The 19,925-nt window shown below is 55.6% G+C and overlaps 2 protein-coding genes and 1 long non-coding RNA gene across 7 annotated transcripts in view; 2 read left to right on the top strand and 1 right to left on the bottom strand.

Annotated features, from left to right (window-relative positions):
• Positions 1-7,813, top strand: part of HMG20A (high mobility group 20A) — a 177,684-nt gene extending 169,871 nt beyond the window's left edge. The window contains exon 10 of the mRNA XM_068204403.1: positions 7,679-7,813. The gene's annotated coding sequence lies outside the window, so the exon portion shown is untranslated. The remainder of the gene's footprint in view (positions 1-7,678) is intronic.
• The window catches only part of LINGO1 (leucine rich repeat and Ig domain containing 1), a 142,874-nt gene continuing 130,596 nt past the window's right edge, over positions 7,648-19,925 (bottom strand). For all 5 annotated transcript variants that reach the window (XM_068204393.1, XM_068204395.1, XM_068204394.1 and 2 more), the window contains one exon: positions 7,648-9,807. In XM_068204393.1, coding sequence (XP_068060494.1) covers positions 7,954-9,795 — 1,842 coding nt within the window. In that variant the 5' untranslated portion in view covers positions 9,796-9,807 and the 3' untranslated portion in view covers positions 7,648-7,953. The remainder of the gene's footprint in view (positions 9,808-19,925) is intronic.
• On the top strand, positions 9,806-11,860 carry LOC137482169 (uncharacterized). Its single transcript, XR_011003911.1, has 2 exons — positions 9,806-9,902; positions 10,154-11,860. It is a non-coding gene; the product is annotated as an uncharacterized lncRNA (long non-coding RNA).

Genomic DNA, 19,925 nt, shown 5'->3' with positions numbered 1-19,925 from the left:
TGGCTTTAGGGGCAGGGACACGAGCCAAAAAACCCAGAAAGCACCTGCCTAAAGGGTGAGATGGAGGCAGAGGCACCTCTGGGGAACATGCCTGGAGCGGGAGCCGAGGGACGGTGAGTCGGTAATCGTGTGCCCGAAGCAATCGCGGCCGTCAGCGGAGCACAGAGACATTCGCTCGCGTTTATTTAAGGCGAGATGCCCTAGTTCTGGGCTTTCAGTGGAGTCCCTAATTATTGCTCAGTCTTTGTAGTGAGCTAATTAGTTTCTCAGCACTCAAGGCTGGGGAACGCTGATAGGCTTGGGAAGCACAAGCTGAAGTGATGATGAGGAGGAGAGAGCTGGTGGGAAATGGCTGACTGGCAGATGGGAATGGCTGAGAGCTGGGCAGGGTTTGGAGAGCTGAGGGATGATGGTCTGGGAGGATGATGGAGGAGGGAAGAGCCATAATCTCTTCAGGCAGGGTGCTGCAGTGTGACAACAGGGGAAACAGTGATGAAGCAGCAGTGGGTAATTGAGGAGGGGCTGGAGGTGGGCAGGGAGTGAGAGGGATGGCCCGGGGCAGAGCAGCCACAAAGCCCAGGGCAGGGTTCAGGGGTGGGATCCTGCATGGAGGGGAGCATGGCACTGGGCAGGGCAGCAGCTGCTCCCTTACCTGGGTACTTCCCTGGGCAGCTGCCTTTCCCAGGGTGCTGCCTGCAGGACCAGCAGCCTCTCCTGACTGTCCGGTCATTTTTCTAGCTTGGTGGTGACACCGAAGAGCTTTGCTGGGAGAGGCCAGCCTGGTCTCCAAGCTGGATGCTCGCCGTTCTGCCTGGTCAGAGCCACTTCTTTCAGAGAGAGCCACCACAGATAAGGTAGCCTGCACTGATACCCAGGTCCCCAGTGTTCCCATAGGTATTCTCCTCTGGCTGGTCTGTGTGCATGGATGCCTCCTTGCTCTGACACAGGGCGGTGCACCAGAGCCCACGCTCCCTACATCTGCACTCTGAGCCCCAGGAGCACAAAGGTCTCATTCCAGTTCTCACTGTCTTTGGGAAGTTCCCAGTGGCCACCAAGTGCAGTGTGTGACAACTCTGAAGTGCCCAGGTGGCCACAGATTTATTAGGGTATTATTCTACTAGTGCTGCAAATGGTGTCATCTGTCTTCTAAACTTTGCACTTTATTTCAGAGAGAGAATTTAGTATATCCAGGCAATATGCTGTAGCTATAGCATATGATAAAGCCCTGCTGGGAAGTGTAGTTTAATTGATTTTGTTATTAAAGTGCCACTGGAATAAATTTGCTCATTTGAATGAAATGTCTTATTACCTGGATCGTAACAGGCACATGATGAAATCTCCAGAGGAGCTGGAGCTACCCAGTGCCTGGTGGTAGAAGCTGGCATGGAGCAGCTGACAGGGACTGACACCTGCCACCCTGTTCATTGCAGGCTGGTCACCCTGAGACCCTCAGCATCCACCCAAATCTGCAGGGAAACTCTGCTTGGAAACCTCAGGATGGGAACAAACCACAGTGGCAGGGCAAACTGTGTTTTAGTCACAGTTTGTGTTGTTCCTCTAATCCTTTTCTCAGGTAAGGACATTGTTTTAATGGGAGCTGAGAAAAAATCTCTTTCACGGGACAATATATTCCTTCAGTACCACCAATAATGGGGGTGGATTGAGAAATGAACCATTCCCCATTACACTGGGACTAACAGAACAGCCCATGCTTTCCAGTTAAAATTTGACTGCCTTGAATCCTGAGGATTATGGAAAATAAGAAAAAGGCCTAGTAAAATTTATGAGTTTTAATCATAAACTGATAGAATCACAGTAAATCTATCATAAGCGTGCAGATACAAATCCAGGAAAAAGAGGGGAAAGCAATAGGCTTTTTCTTAGAGGAGCTGTGTGTACCTTGGCAGGGCCATCTCCTCTGGGGCTTTGAGCCCCTGAACCTCAAATCCCTTCTCCTCTGCTGTGTCCTGCAAAAGCCTGGAAGCAGGGATTGCAAAGTCCCTGCCTTGTCTCATGGCAAACCGGCTGGGCAGGGCTGGAGAGCCCCTGTGGAGATGGAAAAAGAGGGACAAGGCAAGAAATGGGGCAAGAGAGGGAAAGGAAAAAGGAGAAAAGGGAATCAAAGCCCAAAGATCTTTTTTCCCTCCACCTCTCTGCGTGCTGCTCACTGTGGTGGAAGCAGGATGAGACCCTGCCAGGGGAGGAGGGAGGCAGAAATGTGGGGGAGAAACTTGTGTTCAGAGGGGACTGCAGGAAGCACAGCCGTGGTGGAGACAGGAGAGCTCTTGACAGAGAGAAATGGCAGGAGAGAGAGGGAGCAGCACAGAAGGCAGAAAGTATTTAAAAAAAAAAAAAAAAGAGATAAGGAAGAAAAAGGGAGAGAGTAAAATATTGGCTCTGAAGCTGAGATAAGAGAGAGAGGGCAGTTAGTGAGAGAAGGAGTAAAATTAAGTGTGATAAGGCCTGATAGAAGTAGGGGAAGGCAGCAAGCCCAGGCAGAGAGCAGAGGGGCTGTGGTCAGAGCTGGGGGGCTGTGGGCAGAGCAGAGGGGCTGCGGGCAGAGCAGAGGGGCTGTGGGCAGAGCTGGGGGGCTGTGGGCAGAGCTGGGGGCTGCGGGCAGAGCTGGGGGGCTGCAGGCAGAGCTGGGGGGCTGCAGGCAGAGCTGGGGGCTGCAGGCAGAGCCGGGGTCTGCAGGCAGAGCTGGGGGGCTGCGGGCAGAGCTGGGGGGCTGCGGGCAGAGCTGGGGGGCTGCAACCAGAGCTGGGGTCTGCAGGCAGAGCTGGGGTCTGCAGACAGAGCTGGGGGCTGTGGGCAGAGCAGAGGGGCTGCGGGCAGAGCTGGGGGCTGCAGGCAGAGCTGGGGGGCTGCAGGCAGAGCTGGGGTCTGCAGACAGAGCTGGGGGCTGCAAGCAGAGCTGGGGGCTGCGGGCAGAGCTGGGGGCTGCAGGCAGAGCTGGGGGGCTGTGGGCAGAGCTGGGGTCTGCAGGCAGAGCAGAGGGGCTGTGGGCAGAGCAGAGGGGCTGTGGGCAGAGCTGGGGGGCTGTGGGCAGAGCTGGGGGCTGCAGACAGAGCTGGGGGCTGCAGGCAGAGCTGGGGGCTGCAGGCAGAACTGGGGGCTGCAGGCAGAGCTGGGGGGCTGCGGGCAGAGCAGAGGGGCTGCAGACAGAGCTGGGGTCTGCGAGCAGAGCTGGGGGCTGCGGGCAGAGCTGGGGGGCTGCGGGCAGAGCTGGGGGCTGCGGGCAGAGCTGGGGGCTGCGGACAGAGCTGGGGGGCTGCGGGCAGAGCTGGGGGGCTGCAGGCAGAGCTGGGGGCTGCAGGCAGAGCCGGGGTCTGCAGGCAGAGCTGGGGGGCTGCGGGCAGAGCTGGGGGGCTGCGGGCAGAGCTGGGGGGCTGCAACCAGAGCTGGGGTCTGCAGGCAGAGCTGGGGTCTGCAGACAGAGCTGGGGGCTGTGGGCAGAGCAGAGGGGCTGCGGGCAGAGCTGGGGGCTGCAGGCAGAGCTGGGGGGCTGCAGGCAGAGCTGGGGTCTGCAGACAGAGCTGGGGGCTGCAAGCAGAGCTGGGGGCTGCGGGCAGAGCTGGGGGCTGCAGGCAGAGCTGGGGGGCTGTGGGCAGAGCTGGGGTCTGCAGGCAGAGCAGAGGGGCTGTGGGCAGAGCAGAGGGGCTGTGGGCAGAGCTGGGGGGCTGTGGGCAGAGCTGGGGGCTGCAGACAGAGCTGGGGGCTGTGGGCAGAGCAGAGGGGCTGTGGGCAGAGCTGGGGGCTGCAGACAGAGCTGGGGGCTGCAGACAGAGCTGGGGGCTGCAGGCAGAGCTGGGGGCTGCAGGCAGAGCTGGGGGGCTGCGGGCAGAGCTGGGGGCTGCGGGCAGAGCTGGGGGGCTGCGGGCAGAGCTGGGGGCTGCGGGCAGAGCTGGGGGGCTGCGGGCAGAGCTGGGGGCTGCGGGCAGAGCTGGGGGCTGCAGGCAGAGCTGGGGGCTGCAGACAGAGCTGGGGGCTGCAGACAGAGCTGGGGGCTGCGGGCAGAGCAGAGGGGCTGTGGGCAGAGCAGAGGGGCTGTGGGCAGAGCAGAGGGGCTGTGGGCAGAGCTGGGGGGCTGTGGGCAGAGCAGAGGGGCTGCGGGCAGAGCTGGGGGTCTGCAGACAGAGCTGGGGGCTGCAGACAGAGCTGGGGGCTGCGGGCAGAGCAGAAGGGCTGTGGGCAGAGCTGGGGGCTGCGGGCAGAGCAGAAGGGCTGTGGGCAGAGCTGGGGGCTGTGGGCAGAGCAGAGGGGCTGCGGGCAGAGCAGAGGGGCTGCGGGCAGAGCAGAGGGGCTGCGGGCAGAGCTGGGGGCTGCAGGCAGAGCTGGGGGGCTGTGGGCAGAGCTGGGGGGCTGCGGGCACAGGAAGCTGAAGGGCCAGCCTGACACCCTTTTCTCTGGTCACCCTTACCCCTGTACATGCTCTGCATACCTCTGGCGATCCATGGAGAGGAGCTGAGTGGGCACAGGGATTGGTGGGGACCATCAGGGAGTTGGTGGGTGACCTGCAGGGTGCTCATAACCCTGCTCCTGCCTCGGAGGCAGAGGGGAGAGCTGACACCTGCCTGCCAGGCACCTGCCAGCCATGGGCCCTGGCAGTGGGGGAACACATGGAGCTGGTGGGGAGGGAGGGGCCTGGGGTGGGTGATGTTCCCGGGCTGGAAGAGCTGTTTAACTGCTCATCCTCCTCCCTGCTCTGTCCTCACACACGCTGCCTGTCATGAAGATCCCCATGGGACTCCCAGTCTGGGAAGCAGAGGAGGTAAGGCACATTTGCCCTCCATGCCCTAAGCACAACTCCCTGGGGTTTTTTTTGCTACCTCTTTTAAACTGTTTTATAAAATGCTTTTATTTATTGTGATTCAGAAGAAGCAAGTGGAAACTGTTGTCTGGCTCTGACACATGGGCCATGGTTCCCTGAAGAGCAGTGCTGGAACCCAGCCTCTGCTTTCTCACCCCGATTAAACTGCAATAGAAACAGACTGTAAATTTCAGCAAAGGAGAGAAAGAGAGGCTATTCTTCGGGTTTGGGTTTTTTTCTTGTTTTTACCAGCTAGGAAAATGGCTGAGCTTAGTTGCTGGCTACTCTGAGATGCTTTTCTTCTGCTCCATCCATCTGCTTCAATCACATGGTGACTGGGAAAAAAAAGTATCTAGTTCACAAAGCATCGAAGATTAAAAAATCAGTGTGGGTAACAAAGTGTGTGGCAGTGCCACAGAGCATCAGGCATACTCACCAATGAGGGATTTGAGCTGCAGCTTGGGATTTAGGGCAGCAGTGTGGCCTCCCCCAGGAGGGTTTTGGGCAGCAGAGGTGGTAGGGCTGGGTACAGATGTGGGGCTCTGTACCAGGGCTGGGCTGGGAAAATTCCTGAGATGTTCTACAGAGAAGAAATAATTTGCTGTCTTCTTTTTTTTTGTTGTTTTAACCTTTTTTGACAGTGAAAGACTTGGTTCCCCCTTTGACTGCTGGGGCTCTGTAATGTGTTGCAAATTCCTCATTGGACTTGGTTATTAGTATTTTTTAAAATTTGTGTATGTTGAATTAACTCTTTCCATTACAGCATTAAAAGTGATAACCAGAGCCAATTAAGCAGCTCTTTTGGATGGCCAGTGCCTGTAGCTGTCCAGGGTCATGGAGACCCCCACCTCCACTTCTCTGCTGAGCCACTGGTTGAGTTTGTGTTAGTCCTGGCAACCAAGCTCAGACTGAGCTTTCTGTGCCTAAAGTTCTTTCTTGCTTGGCTCTGCGTGGCTTGGCATCGTCCTCCAAGGGCTGAGGCCCTTGTGCATCCCTGCCTGTCCCAGGGGAGTGCTGCTCTGAGTCCCTGGAGCAGAATCTGCAGTCTCTGGAGCCTGCCTTCAGCTTCACCCCTAGGTTTGTGTGTTGCTGTTGGCAGTTTTGTGCTTAGCTTGCTGGAAATATTGGTTAAACACTGGTGGGAGGGAAGCTCATAAAGAACACTTTGCTTTGGCTCTTTTAAAAAGCAAAACAAAAGCCAAAGGCTTTTAAAAATGTATTAGTTTCAAAGTTACAAAGGAAGGATGTGTTAGAGATGAGGAAAGAACAAATCAAAGCTTCTGAAACTTGCTGTGGAGAAAGAAACATAAAATGATTTGTTTGAAGATGAACAGAAAGCTGAAATCAGCACGAACTCCCCCTCCCCACAGCAGAGATGCTTCAGGTTGGTTCTTCTAGGATGGCACACTGCTGAAAGAAAAGGAAATCCATTCTTTCCCCTCTTGGGGCTCCAGGCTCCCGGCACTTAGATTTTACTGTCTTGTAGTGACTTTGATCCCTGGAGACTCCGTAAGTGCTTTACAAATCAAGAATGAAAATCTGGGCTTGTCTGTCTAGGAAGTGTCACTGAGGCTGGGTGGGCCAGGGGGGTCAGTGTAATGCCACGCTCTTGGTGGCAGCTGGGAAGGTTGGGAAGCACCTGCTGATTCAGTAAGGATTACAAAACCTTCAGTGCCCATACTGACACCATTTGCAGGGATGTTTTGTGCGTCCAGCCCTGGAAGCCCAGTGGCCAATCTAATCCTTATTTCTCTCCCCTTTTCTTGTGGAGATGAGATGGTCCTTAAGGTCTCTTTCAACCCAACCCAACCCATTCCATGGTTCTGTGAGGCAACACAGACCTTCCGGACCTGATCCAAGTCCCAGAGCTGAGCAAAGGCAGGATGTTGCTGTGACCAGACCCCACAGTGATGGGCACACTGGTGCTAGGCAAGGGCAGACAGTGTGTCACAGCCTGTGCCTGTCCTCTGCCTCAGCCTATGCCTGTGTTTATAGACCTATGGAATGCCATTTTCAGACAAGGTCTCCTGTGAGCCTGAAAGCTGAATTCCCTTGGATGTGCCTGAGGCTGCTTGAGAGTCTGGCTGCCAGTGATCAGGTCCTGAATTACAGGCAGGTGGGGAGCAGTGCTGGGGCTGCTCTAGGCACCAGTTGCTGGAGGCATCCAAGTGGGTGCTGCCAATGATGTGTCACATCCCTGCCCATGGGGACAGCTGTGCAGAGCACAGGAGCCAGCTTGTCCCCTATAGGAGAGGAGACACCCTGGTACTGCTACAAAGGCTGGCAGAAGATCCTCTCCCCATGTAAGTAGCAGTAGGATCCCCAGCCCTGCCCAGGCAAAGCCTGGTCCCTAGCCTGGAGGCCATGGGCAGGGCCAGCCCTGCAACGGGGCTCTGCATCCTCCTCCCACACAGAGGGCAGGAAAGCGCAGCCCTGTTCCATACTGCTTATGGACATCAGTGTCATGGCCCTGCTCCACAAGCTTTGGGGATGGGCAGGGGTACTGACTATAAAACCAGGAAAAATAGTCAAACCCGTCTTGGTGCCACACAGGGCACTGCGGGAGGCGCCTGTGATGTCAGCAGGAGACTCGCCCGGGCCTGGGGCTGCTCTTGGCAAGGCATCTGGGAAGTGCCTCTGAGGCAAGAAAGCAAGCACTTGCCAGGTACAGAACTGGACAGATCAAGAAGTCAAAATTTTTCATTCCAACTATCTATAGGAAATAGGGTTTTTTTATTATTTCAAGTTTTCATAAAAATCCATAATTATTGAAATCAAAGTTACAGAAGAAAGTTCGTAACTTTTTAATTGATTTTATTTCTTTTTTCTTTCTTCCCCCCCCCCCCACCATTGTTTTTCCCCTCTCAGAGTTATATCTGACACCAGAGTCCATCAGACAAAGTCCTTACAAACACAGGAGTCCTGAAGACATCGGCTGAATGTTTTCCTGGTATAAAGAAGAGGAAGAGGAGGTGGTGACAGTGCGGGTGCAGTGGGTTTGGACGGGGCAGAGGGCACGGTGGAAGGAGAGAGGTCGGTATGTTTGTAGCAATGTTTGTTAATTATTTTTTATTTGTTCATTTGTTCTTTTTAAAAAAAAAAACAACAAACAACACCATTATTATTTGCAAATTGTTGCCTGGTTAAATCATTTTCATATTAAACTTGCGCGGCGCGTCGGCAGAGCTGATGCCCGCGTCGGACTTCCGTGGCACATACTCGATTTCAATATTGTGCTTGGTGTTGCCTTTCCCACGGCTCCACAGGAAGAGGAGCACCAGACAGAAGAGCACGACGCCCAGGAAGGAGATGAAGCCCATGGTGGTGGCGATGATGAGAGTCTTGATGTCAAAGGGGAAAGGCACGGTGGCGCGCGTGCTGTTGGCATCGCTCTCGTTGGGCTGGTTGGAGATGAACGCGAAGGTCTTGTTGGGCTGGTGGGGCCAGTCTGGGGAGTAGCTGCGCACGTGCAGGTGGGCCAGCATGGTGTCGTTGCCACCCGCGTTGCTGGCGATGCATAGGTAGGTGCCATTGTCCTGGATCTGGGCGTAGCGCACCTCCAGTGTGCCGTCAGGGAAGACAGTGAGCCGCCCGTTGGTTTTGGTAGAGATGAGGTGCTTCCGGGGAGAGAGCCACATGATGGTGGGCGGCGGGTCCCCATCTGCCCGGCAGACAAAATGCACCGTGTGGCCTTCGTCCACGAAGATCTGCTGAGGTTTGCGGTCCCGTATTCGTGCTCGGCGGCAGGTGAAGTAGTTGGGCAGGAGGACGTCAGGGAAGTCCTTGAACTCCTTGCCCTGGACAAACTCGGGGGTGGAGCAGGTGGGCTGCTGCTTGTTGAAGTTCAACCTCCATCGCCGCCGGAAAACCCAGAGCAGCCGACAGTCGCAGGCTAAGGGGTTGTTGTCGAGGATGAGCGTCTCCAGGTTGCCCACCGAGTGGAAAGCTGACTCCTCCAGGGTGGTCAGCAGGTTCCCTGACACGTTCAGGATGCGCAGGTAATTGAGGCCGCGGAAGGCGAAGGGCTCGACCGTGGTGAGCTGCCCTCCCACCAGCTGGATCTCCTGGAGCCTGAGCAGGTCATGGAGCATCGAGCCCTCGATGGTGACGATGGGGTTGTAGGACAGGTTCAGGAACCGGAGGTAAACCAAGTGCCTCACCGACACGTACGGGATGGACGTCAGGTTGCAGTGAGTGATGGATAAGGAGGTCAGGTTCAACCCATAGAGGCAGTTGGATGTCATAGTATCCAGGTAGGGCCAGTGTGAGATCTCGAGGACCTTGAGCCGGTACAGCCTCTTGAATGAGTAATCCCGGATGGTGTTGATGTTCAGATGGCGCAGGCGCAGCACGATCAAGCCGTGAAGGTGAGACAGGGCCTCCGTGGGGATGGAGGTCAGGTTGCATTTCTCCAGGGTCAGCTGCTCCAGGCTGTTGAGGCCACTGAAGGCCCGGTGGGAGATGTAGACAAGGTCGTTGTCACCTACCTCCAAAGACTTCAGGTTGTACAAGTCCTGGAACATGTAATCTAGGAGGATCACAATTTTATTCTCACTAATGTCTAGCTTGGTAAGGTTGCTGAGTCCAGTAAACACCCCCAGAGGGATCAGCTTGAGTCTGTTACTCCTGAGCCCCAGCGTCCTGAGGTTGAAGAGGTTGTTGAAAGCCCCAGGTTCAATGGCACTGATAATGTTCTCGTTTAGCTCCAGCTCCTCCAGGTGAGGGTAGTTGGCAAATTCATCCTGGTTGAGTGTCTTGATGCGATTCTTGCCCAAGTCCAGCAGCCTGGTCTCGGTGGGGATCCCCTCTGGCACAACCATGAATCGCTTGCGGTGGCACAGGACGGCGCGCTCCTGGGCAGAGCACTCGCAGCGCGGCGGGCAGCCCGTGGCGGAGCCGGACAGGATGGATCCCAGCATCAGGAGGAGAATTGGCTGCCAGCAGGCCAGGATTGGGCTGCGCATACTCGCCTCCCCAGCTACCATCCTATCTCTCACCTGCAGGTAACAGTGGGAGAGAAAGAGCAAGGGGCACATGAGCAAACAACGGGCACAGCCACGGCGAAAGGTTTGGTGTCCTGGCAGAGGTGACGGTAAGGCAAAAGGCACCACCGATGCACAGCAGAGGGTCTAATTTTCCAGCTGAAATGCAGCCCTTTGGCTTTAAGACCCTCTCCTCCCCGTTCCCTGACTTTCCACTTGATGATCGAACGTGCACAGACTTTTGAGTGGAAGGCCTTGAGGAATCTGTGTCATACAGCTTCCTCTGCTTCTTAAAAAATAATACGAAACACATCTATCTACATCCTATTTTAAGCTCTTGAAATTATTCCATTCCCTGTAGATGGAGCCTGAATATAAAGGCTGCTTTGCAAACAGAGGAGCTGAGCACAGGATGGAGCATCTGGGGGAGCCCCACTTGGGGCGAGCAACACTGACAGCACAGTGGGAGCCAGCTCCCTCCTTCTGCGCTCCCCCATGCCCCAGCTGCTCTCAGTGTGTCCCCAGGGCCAGTTCCTTGCCTCCCAGCATGCAAGGGCAGACCCAAACCATTCCCCCCGCCAGAAAAAGCAACTGGGCAGACACTGCCTACAAGAGCAAGCTGTCTACAACCTCAAGTCAGGTCCAGGGAGGCTCTGGATAATGAGGGAGCTGCCTGGTGTCAGCTGAGAAAGACCCAGCCTCCTGCTGATGTCTCTGGGGAGAGCTGGGAGACCTCCCTGGGGGCTCATGGTCTGGCTTGTGCCCCAGCCCAGAGCCATCCTGGCCCGGCGGAGGTGGATGCTCCATGTCATGCTGCCTTTGTTGCATTTATTTCTTTGTTCAGGCTGTTAAGAGGAATCAAATCATATCAATATTGCATATTAGATCTCCGGCTACTCCAGCCCTTGTTTATATCTATTGTTATGTTACTCTCTGCACTACTCCCACTAATGCTATTTATGGCTATCGCCAAACACACCCAATCCATTACTTCCATTGGCTCCGTTTGTATCCATCACTGTATATCCTGTCCATTACTTTCCCTGCTCTAGCACTATTTATGGAGCTGGTACACGTTCTGCACATTCCTGCCATTGCGTCTGCTCATATTCATCATTTCATACAGATATATGACCCAAGGATCACTTTTGTTCCCAAAAAATTATTCAAAATTTCTTTGTAAGATACAAGGATGGGAGATGATGGACTGGCCATAAAAATGTCCACCAGCACCATCTTGGAAAACGCCAGCCTCGGCACAGCCAGTGATGGGCTGTGAGGGCCTGGAGTGTCCCCAGAGGAACCCTCTGTGGTTTCCTCCCATTTCACTGTCCTCTTCCACCCTGCCCTTTCCCTGCTTCCTTGGCAGTGGGGCTGCTCAATGGGGATCACGCTGAGCACATCACCCCAAAGTGAAGGGGTGCAGGGATGGGAGCTGGTCCTGCCGAGCTCCCCTGGCAGTGATGCAGAGCTCCCTCCTGCTGGCCCTGGGCCAGCATGTCCCAGTCCAGTGGAAACATTTCCAGTGGGAGTGCCTGGGCCCCAGCCAGGCTGCCAGGAGCCATTTTCTGGGTATTTACAATCCATCATCTCCCATGTCATCACCTCCCTGGTGCTGGGCAGCAGTACCGATACGAGCGGGGCTGCTGCTACCACTGCCATGCCGCTGGGTTGGGGATGGGACTGGGGCCGGTGCCCTGGAGCCAGAGTGGACCCCTGGTTGGCATGGCCCAGTCTGGATATGGATTTGTTCCCCAGGCTCGTGCTGCAGCCCCAGCTGGGGCTGGGCTGCCAGTGAGTGCCCATGGCCAGGAGCCTCTTGGGCACTGCTCTCCCACCACATGTTGTTACTGAGCGCTGGCTCGCCTGCAGCCTTTTTTCTCAGAAACCAATTCCTGCTCTTCACAGCCGTGCTGAGAAAGCCATCAAAGACAGCAAAACACGGCATGCAAAACAAAATACAGTCTGAGGGGCTTAATTATAGCAGGACTGAAAACACTCAGCTCATTAAGAGTGCCAGGCACCAGCCTTGTTTGTGTGCTGGGCCAAAAGCTCCACTCTGCCTGCATGTGCTGCTCTGTTCTGGTCCCTGTTGGGCATGGGGAGCGGGCAGAGCTGAATCCTGCAGACCAACTTCCCCCAGGCTCAGTCCTGCCTCTCCACCAGCAGGAAGGGGACTGCACCTCCAAAGCACCTTGTCCAGTGCTGTCATCCCCAGTGCAGCCTCGGCGGAGCCAGAGCTGTGCGGTATCAACGAGTCAAATATCGGCAAAGAGGCAACAGATGAATGAAGCAGAATCTGTGTGGCGTTACCGACGAGCACAGCCCAGAATTAAAGTCTAGACACACCTCACATGTTATTAGTTCTCAGCTAAATTTAAATCCGTGATAAATACAATCCCTGACAAAAACATCCGTAATCTTAATAGCCAGAGTCACAGAAGAGCTTTGGGAGAAAGACAATAAATAAGCTGGAGAATTCTGAGCTAAGATGAGCTTTAAATCACTTCTGGCTCCCATTTACCTCTGCCTGATTCGGAGAGAAATAGTTGTGCCTCAAGGTGATGTGGATATTAAGAGATGCCCTTCTAAAAACGACTCTAACTGTGATTTTTGTGTGAGCTGTGGGCCAACAATGCATGCATGGCTTTACAGCCCCTGCACAACTGCTGCCTGCAGGAAGGGCTTTCCACAAAGCCCTCCCATATTTACTCTGAGGAAGACCCTGAAACATGCCCAAGCTGCCCTCCAGAGTGCCTGCCATGGCCCAGCAGGAGCTGCCAGGCAGGAGCAGAGGATCGGGCCATGGCCGTGATGCACAGCCCAGCCCGTGAGAGCCACAGCCCTTGGCATAAGCATGGTTCTCCTTCCTTAATCACAAAAAAAGAACTGACAAAAAAAGCAGCAGCTGCCAGACTCGCTGCCTTTAGGCGACGAGCAAAGCCAGTGCACGCCAAAGCAAAACTCATGCTCAGAGCCGTGGCAGCCACTGACCCCTGTCCTCACCACCTGCCGCCCAGGGCTGAGGGCTCCGAGTACAGTCCCTTCCCGCGGGAAGGTCCCGGCCTCGGCCCAAGAGGCGCAGATGGACGCACCAGAGCGCTGCCTTGGTGCTAAATACAGCAGGACCTGCCCAGTGTCTCTGCCTGGGCTCAGTGCTGGGAGGAAAGATGCCATTCTGGGCCTGTGCCTGGAAATGCAGCCTGGGGCCAGACTGAAGCGCTGACATGCGTGGGGTTTGCTCCAGTGCGACAGGCACAGGCTGCCCTGGTGTGGGAGGAACAGCCCCAAACTTGGGTGATTGGAACAGCCCCTAACTTGGCCCAAAAGGGAGCCCAGGCTCTGCCCCTGAGGATGCCCCAAGGGGTGGGCAGCTGCCTGGCCATACCCACCACTGTCACCGCTGTCCCTGGGCTGTCCCCCGCTCCCCACCCCACTGAGCAGGCAGCGATCTGCTGTGCTGACAGGGAGCGAGCAGGAGGCAAAAATCCCGAGTCAGCTCTAAGCCCACCTGGCAGCCATAAATTACGGGGCGGGAGATGTTCACCCTTGAACCAGATGCTTCTGAGAGCATCGAGCGACAACAAGCAATTTAGGACAAAGCAAGCCATACCCCAGCAGGGAGGGGGGCCCACTGTGCTCTGGGGGCACAGTGTCCCCAGCCTGCCCCTGCAGGAGCCAGCTCCTAGCTGTGCTCAGGAGTGAGTTGGACTCAGCAGTGCTGGGCATCCTCACTGGGCTGCAGTGGAGGGGTGAGTTCAGCCATGGGCTCACCCCATCTCTGCCATGATGGCTTCGTACAAAGCCAACGAGACACTGCTCCTCGAGTCCATGCGCCTCTCTCCTCTAAGCTGCTCCAGCTAAATCACATTTTATTGAACTTCACTACATTTTACAGACAAAGACTCCAGGTTTACAAATAAATATTTAACAACCTTGCCTGCTGCTAGAGGAGTTTCTTATCCAGACTGTGGGCTCTGCACTGTTTCTGTAGCTATCTGCAAAGCAGCAAAACAAAGGGAGCAGCTTTAATTTGCCAAACACGTTTGTGCCCATTTCCTCCTCTCATCATTTCCCCTGTGTCCAGTGTGCACTTGTGGGCCCTTTTGTTTGTCTCTCCTTCCTCTCCACCCTCTCTGCTCCCTCCTCCTCCTCTTCTCCCACCCAGTCCCAGAGTGCAGGCATTGGCAGTAACCACCCTTCTCCTCCCCGCTCAAGAATGGGCTGCAGTGGGTGTGAGCATCAGGCAGAGGAAGCAGTTTCCCTTCTGGAATCTCCGTGCTTCACGTGGGGAAGAAGAAATCAAAGAGGGAGAGCATAAAGTGATTCTTGAGTGCTGTCAGGGCTGGCTGGTAGGCACAGCCAGGGTGGCACAGCACTGGCCTGGGCGATGGAGATCTGCCACCACACTCCTCTGGACCTTCATTAATGGATGGGCTGCTAAGAAAGGCTTAGAGGGCTGCCCTGTGTCCTGGCCTGGCCCCAGAATCATCCAGGAGCAGCACAGGAGGGTGAAAGAATGGGGGAGAAACAGGCAGAAGATGAGAAGGACTCCTCAGGGTGGTGGGGATACATGAGCAAGTTGTGCAAGGCAGTGAGCCAAGGCAAGTCAGCCAGAGGAGTGCCCACCCCCAGCCCACCAGCCACCAGCTGCCGGGGTCACCGCTCCCCTTCCCACAGGAAGGCACAGCTCTCCAGCTGGGAGCTCTTGCTCGGCCTCCTGGAGTATCTGCTTTCAGCAGCTCCGAGGTGGGAGCCTGGAATAGGTGTGATGCAACCTGATCTGCTCTGGCAGCTGCTCTGAAGCTGTAAAAGAGCACGAAGGAGTACTGAAGATGCAAATCCCCTTCCGGCACTGACACCGCCTGGCTGGCACCAGATTCCAGCCATGGCTGGCCCATGGGAGTACCCTGCAAAGGCATTTCCTCATGCAAACAGCCTCTGCCACCCAAAATGTGGTGTCCCCAGCACTGCAGTCAGTCAGGAAAGCACCAAACCAGAGGGCAAGAAGAGCAGAAAAAACAGGGAGATGCTCAGGGGAAGAGAAGAGCTCTAACATGGGCTGAGGGGCTGGAATGCTGCTAAGGGGAGGCTTTGGCCCAGCTGTCTACTGGTTTAAACCTGGGCTGTGGATCTACCTGACCCCATGCAGGGACAGCTATGTACAGTGGAGGGACAGCCAACCGTGGCCCAGAGCCAGCCTGGAGAGTGGATTTCAGGCAGGTTATTGGAGCAGGACGATGGGAAGGAGATCCTGGTTGTCTCTGCAGGATGCTGAAGCTCAGAGCAGTTTTTGCTGAGGCTGTTTCTCGCTGTAATCACATCTGTGCAAGAGCTCCTCACCCTCCTCCTACCTGTGCTCCTTCGTTTTGAGCATCTTTTCTCTCTGGCTGCACATGCCTCAGCACCCCATCAGCAGAGAAAACATCCTGACAAGGGATCAATAAGTAATTGCAAAGGCAGCTGTGGATGTCAGGGGGTGTAAAGCCCTGAGCCAGCACAAGATAAACAAGCAGGGCTGAGGGCCCAGTGCAGAGTGGGGCTGGGGCTTAGGGCCAGCCACGCTCCTCTGCTCATGGGCTGAGGTGGCCAGGACATGGACCAGTCACTGCTGCCACAGCCGCTGCCTGAACTGGTGGTTCACTGCTTCCTAGGTCAGGTGAGCCTGGGGAAGGCTCATTTTTTATTACTTATTTGAGCCAAAGAGCAGGGGAGTTGTGTTTGCCAAGGGAATAGCTCCCAAGGGTTGGCTGGAGACTTCTAGGGCTGGGTCAGGAAGTTATGGCTGGAGGCTGGTGGGCACTGAGAATAAAATGCACCATTTGAATGGGGATTCTCCTTCATTTCTGCAAATTTCCTTGGGATTGCTATCTCTGTGGACATGGGCTGGGTCACCAGGATGTTTTAAGTGCTCACTGAAGGCAGCCAGCTCACCTTGCACTCTGATCCGTGAGCACTGTGTACAGGAGGCTCCAGTGTAGCATGAGGGTCTCCCTAGATGATTCATTTCCCTGTCTGTAGCTGGGAAAGGGGGATGGAAAAATCCCAGGCTCTTCTCAGGGCAATGGAAACACTTGCCCTGAAGAGGTGAAAGCAAGTCCAAGGAGGGTGCCTGCTGGGGGAGGCGCCAGGGTCACAATGACATTGCAAAGGCATCCCCTGCGATGTGCCCATGGCCCAAATGCCTTCTGTGCTTCTTGAGCTCCCCTGAAGCGCCCTGCACGGGGCGGCAGTGCTGGGGCTGGAGGATGGGCACAGCCCTGCAGGCAGCCATCCCTCCCAGCAGAGGGGCAGCCCTGCGTGGCTCAGCACACGGCCCCAGTGCTGCTGAATCAGCCAGAGCCCAGCTGCACAGAGCCTGAGCGGGGCCCGCGTGCAGGGCAGGACAGCACCTGACATGGCAAAAAAGCAGCTGGAACAAAGTCACCCCACTGCCAGAGAGCCTCTCGTCCCAGCCAGGAGCAGATGGCATCGCTGTGTGGGCTTGCCTTGAGGGCTGGGCTGGGGACGGGGGCTTCCTGCTCCCCCAGCCCAGGCTCCAGCCTGTGCCATGGGCAGTGCCCCAGCAGCGAGGAGGACACAGCTCTGCCAGGCTGAGACACCGCTCCTGCCCACCCACAAACCACACCTGGGGGCACCAGGAAGTACGAGCTGCTCCCTCCTATTGCTCCCTGCCTGGGAACACCCAATCCCATCCAGCTACCAAAAGGCATCCCATGGCTCTACAGCTCCCTAGAGCTCTGCTCAGTGCCCACAGAAGGGCTGGGGCACCAGCAGCTCCAGCAGCAGAAACCCAGGGCTAGCAGGCAGACCTGGGGGAGCCCCACCAGTGCCTCCTGCCCTCATTTACCCAGAGCTGCCTCAGCAGGACAGCAAATGCCAAGCCAGCCCAACACCCTGGTCCCAAGGACCATCAGAGATCAGCGCTGAGGCTTTGGGATGTGACCCTCTCTAAATGCCACCACTCCAAACCACTGTGTCCCTACTGCATCCCTGCCACTGCTCAAAGGTTCAAACCCCAGATCAAAGTCCCAAAGGCTGGGGAACAGCAGATCCAGAGATCAGTCACATTCCTTACAGTTAATTTAGCTAAGATTGCACTTACAGCATCACTTTGGTTCCCAGGCCACATCCCTTGAATCCCCCTAAAACCAGCACAGGATACCAAGAAAAGTACAAGGGCTGCTCCTTTCCTCTGGAAACCTTTGGGATAGTGGCAAGAGAACTTCAAAGGACACAGGACATAAAGCCGTCAGCCTTGCTGACCTCAGGGAAACCTGCTGATTTACCCCCCTTTGGAACCAGCCCTGGTATTTTTATACTGCTGCCTAAAATAGGCGGCCTGGGAAGCCTTTGGGAGAAGCCAAGTGCAGCCCAGCCCGGCAGAGCTGGCTCTGGGATCACCCACTGGTGAGACAAGTGGCAAGGGTCAAGGGACTGTGTGCCGTGCTGCCAGGGCTCCCATGAGCACCGGTGGCATCCGAAGAGCTGTCCTTGCTGCACACCCCACAGGGACACGGGGCAGAGCAGGGTGCCAGGAGCACAGCTGTGCTTCAAGGCACTGCGAGAGATGGAAGCCCCAGTTCGCTCCATCCACCTCATTTCCTGACTCCTTCCCACAAGCCAGATCTCTCTCCCCTCCCCTCCTCCCATTTATTATTAAGTTTTGTTCACATAATCACAAATTTGGTGCCGCAGGAAATTCCAGAGAGAGAAATGGAGAAAAAAGGGAGGCAAAGAAAGCATCAGCAATAGCAAGTGCAGAGGGAAGATTCCTCTTCCCAGCCTGGTTTTCTCTGGGCTGGTTTTACATGTATAATTCCTTTTTCTTTACCCCTTTCTCACTTGTTTGATTTTTGCATTATTTATGGCTTGTCTTCAGGGCCTGTATTTGCTGTTATTGTTTCATTCAACAATAAAATGGATTAGATACAAACAAACTGTGCTGAGCCGTGGCCGAGCCTGCCCGTCCTGCATCCAGCTGAATCTACACAGCCAAGCAGAGCGGGCAAGGGGCTACCAGTCCTTCGCAGCCCAAATCCTGCAGGAAGGAAGGTGCTGCAGGATGTGGCCTGGACAGGGTTTGGGCTGACAGAAATCCGTGGCAGGTATGGGGCTGTGCAAGGCACAGTCATTCCAGTGCCCATGGCAAGGGGTGTCAGTGTCAGCACAGTGGCAGACTCAGCCATGCCATTCCTCAGCCTTTCCAGCACATGCTGAGCCTGTGGGCACAGAAACAAAAGAGGGACCCACCATGGGGATGGAGTGGCTCCCCACTGCCCTTAAAAGAAGGCAGCTGTGGGTGGGTTTGCTGTGTTTTGCCTGAGCTGAAAGCAATGCTTTCTGCCCTTTCTCCTCTCCCAGCACTGTGGATAATGACACGGAGCCTGCGCTCTGGGCTGTGAGTGAGAACAAAAGTAATCACGGGGAAATCCAGTGCATGGGAATGCAATCGGAAATGCGAGGCCAGGGTTTCCATTTCGCTGCCGCTCCGGTGCCGTTTCCCATTGAAGAGGATAAACAGGCTGAGCACAAATCAGTTTAATGGCAGCACCTAATGGCAGCGCAATTCTGTGGCTCCCAGAGCGAGCCGTAGCTCAGGCCCAAAGTGGCAGGGAGACGCCGGCTCTGTGGGACGGCCACCCCACGGCACAGCCCCAGACAGGCACGGGGGGCCCCCAGGACTGGCTGCCCTGGGCAGCAGCACTGACACAGCCCAGTCCACCACGGCACAAGCGGATTGGTGTCCCCCTGCAGCCCTGGGGATGTCCGTGGATTGTTGTCTGCCCAATTCCCAGCAGAATCGAGGTGTCCCTGTGGGTGTCCCTCACATCCCTAAGGCACTCAGACCCAAGGGGAGCCTGGGGAGTGCCGTGCCTTGCTCTGTGCTACAGCACACAAAGCACTGGCCAGCAGAACAAGCATCCAGGCCAGTGCTTTCTGTGATGCCTCCCTGGCTCCTCAGGCTCACATTTTGGGTAGACCAGATGGATCTGGGTCTCTGTGACTATTCCCAATTCAAAGGAGGGGTGGAGAAAGGCTGGGTTCAGGTACAAGAGGGAGAGGTTTGGCTGCTGGAGGGTGAGAAGTACCTCTGGAATGCTCAGGCTTTGCTCACCACCCCCAGGTTGCCTCTGAGCAAAAATTGGTTGTTTCCCATTTCACACTCGACATCTCAAATCCAAACAAAGAGCTGAAAGAATAGATCACGTCAAAATATTTCTGCTTCTCCCTCCTACGAGAATTCCCCATCAGAGACCAATCCAATTAAGGTGCAGGTTATGAAATTAACCATAATTACCAGAGCGATATTTAATGTTTTGCATTCTGATGAAGAAACAGAATGGAAATGACAAAAAAATTAGTTATTGTGGGTCCTACTGATATAAGAGCAATATAGGGTGGGGAGGGAAAGGGCTGCCAGGGAAGTGAGGGCTGTGTGGGGTGGCAGGGGCTGGGCTGCATCAGGAACCTTACATCCCCAAGGGCAGGGCTGGGTGCTCAGGGGCACATCCCCCAGGGAGCCACGGCCAGCCTGACCCCCAGAGCAGAGGTCAGCCCAGTCTGATGGCAACCACTGGCATTTTGCTATTTGAGCATCCCTTGGACAATGCTGGATCACAGGAATCATGTCCCGAAGGCACAGCCCATCCTGCACCTCCTCACTCTGTCCCTGCTCCCTGCGGGGACCCTCCAGCTCACCCAAGGACTGTCCCCACCTCAGGACAATGACCACAGCCCTGAGACAAAGGACACGAGTGCTTCAGAGGGGAAAGCCTTTGGCCTCTGCCAGGACACTCTGCCTGTGGAGCCCAGGAGAGGAATGCTCCTTGTACACGTCCATTGCAGGATGCTGAGGCACTGACCAGCACTGACACATGAATGCAACGATGGAAAAAGCCATGCAGGATGGTTAAACAGAATCATGTCTGTGCTTCACCACGAGAATGAGCAAACAAAGCCAAGCTCCCCAGCCCCTGTGACATGGACCTGCTGCCCTGCCTGATCCTTACTCAAGTAGGAGATGCTGTCTGGATGGGGTACGGACCTGGGAGGGGCAAAGGATGGTGGCCAAGATGTTGGTGAGGCCAGAGGGGGGACTGAGCCACTGGTGGGGCTCATGGCAGGGCTCC

Source organism: Anomalospiza imberbis, chromosome 13, assembly GCF_031753505.1.
Source record: "Anomalospiza imberbis isolate Cuckoo-Finch-1a 21T00152 chromosome 13, ASM3175350v1, whole genome shotgun sequence".
Lineage (NCBI taxonomy): Eukaryota > Metazoa > Chordata > Aves > Passeriformes > Viduidae > Anomalospiza > Anomalospiza imberbis.
This window is presented reverse-complemented; position numbering and strand designations above follow the sequence as displayed.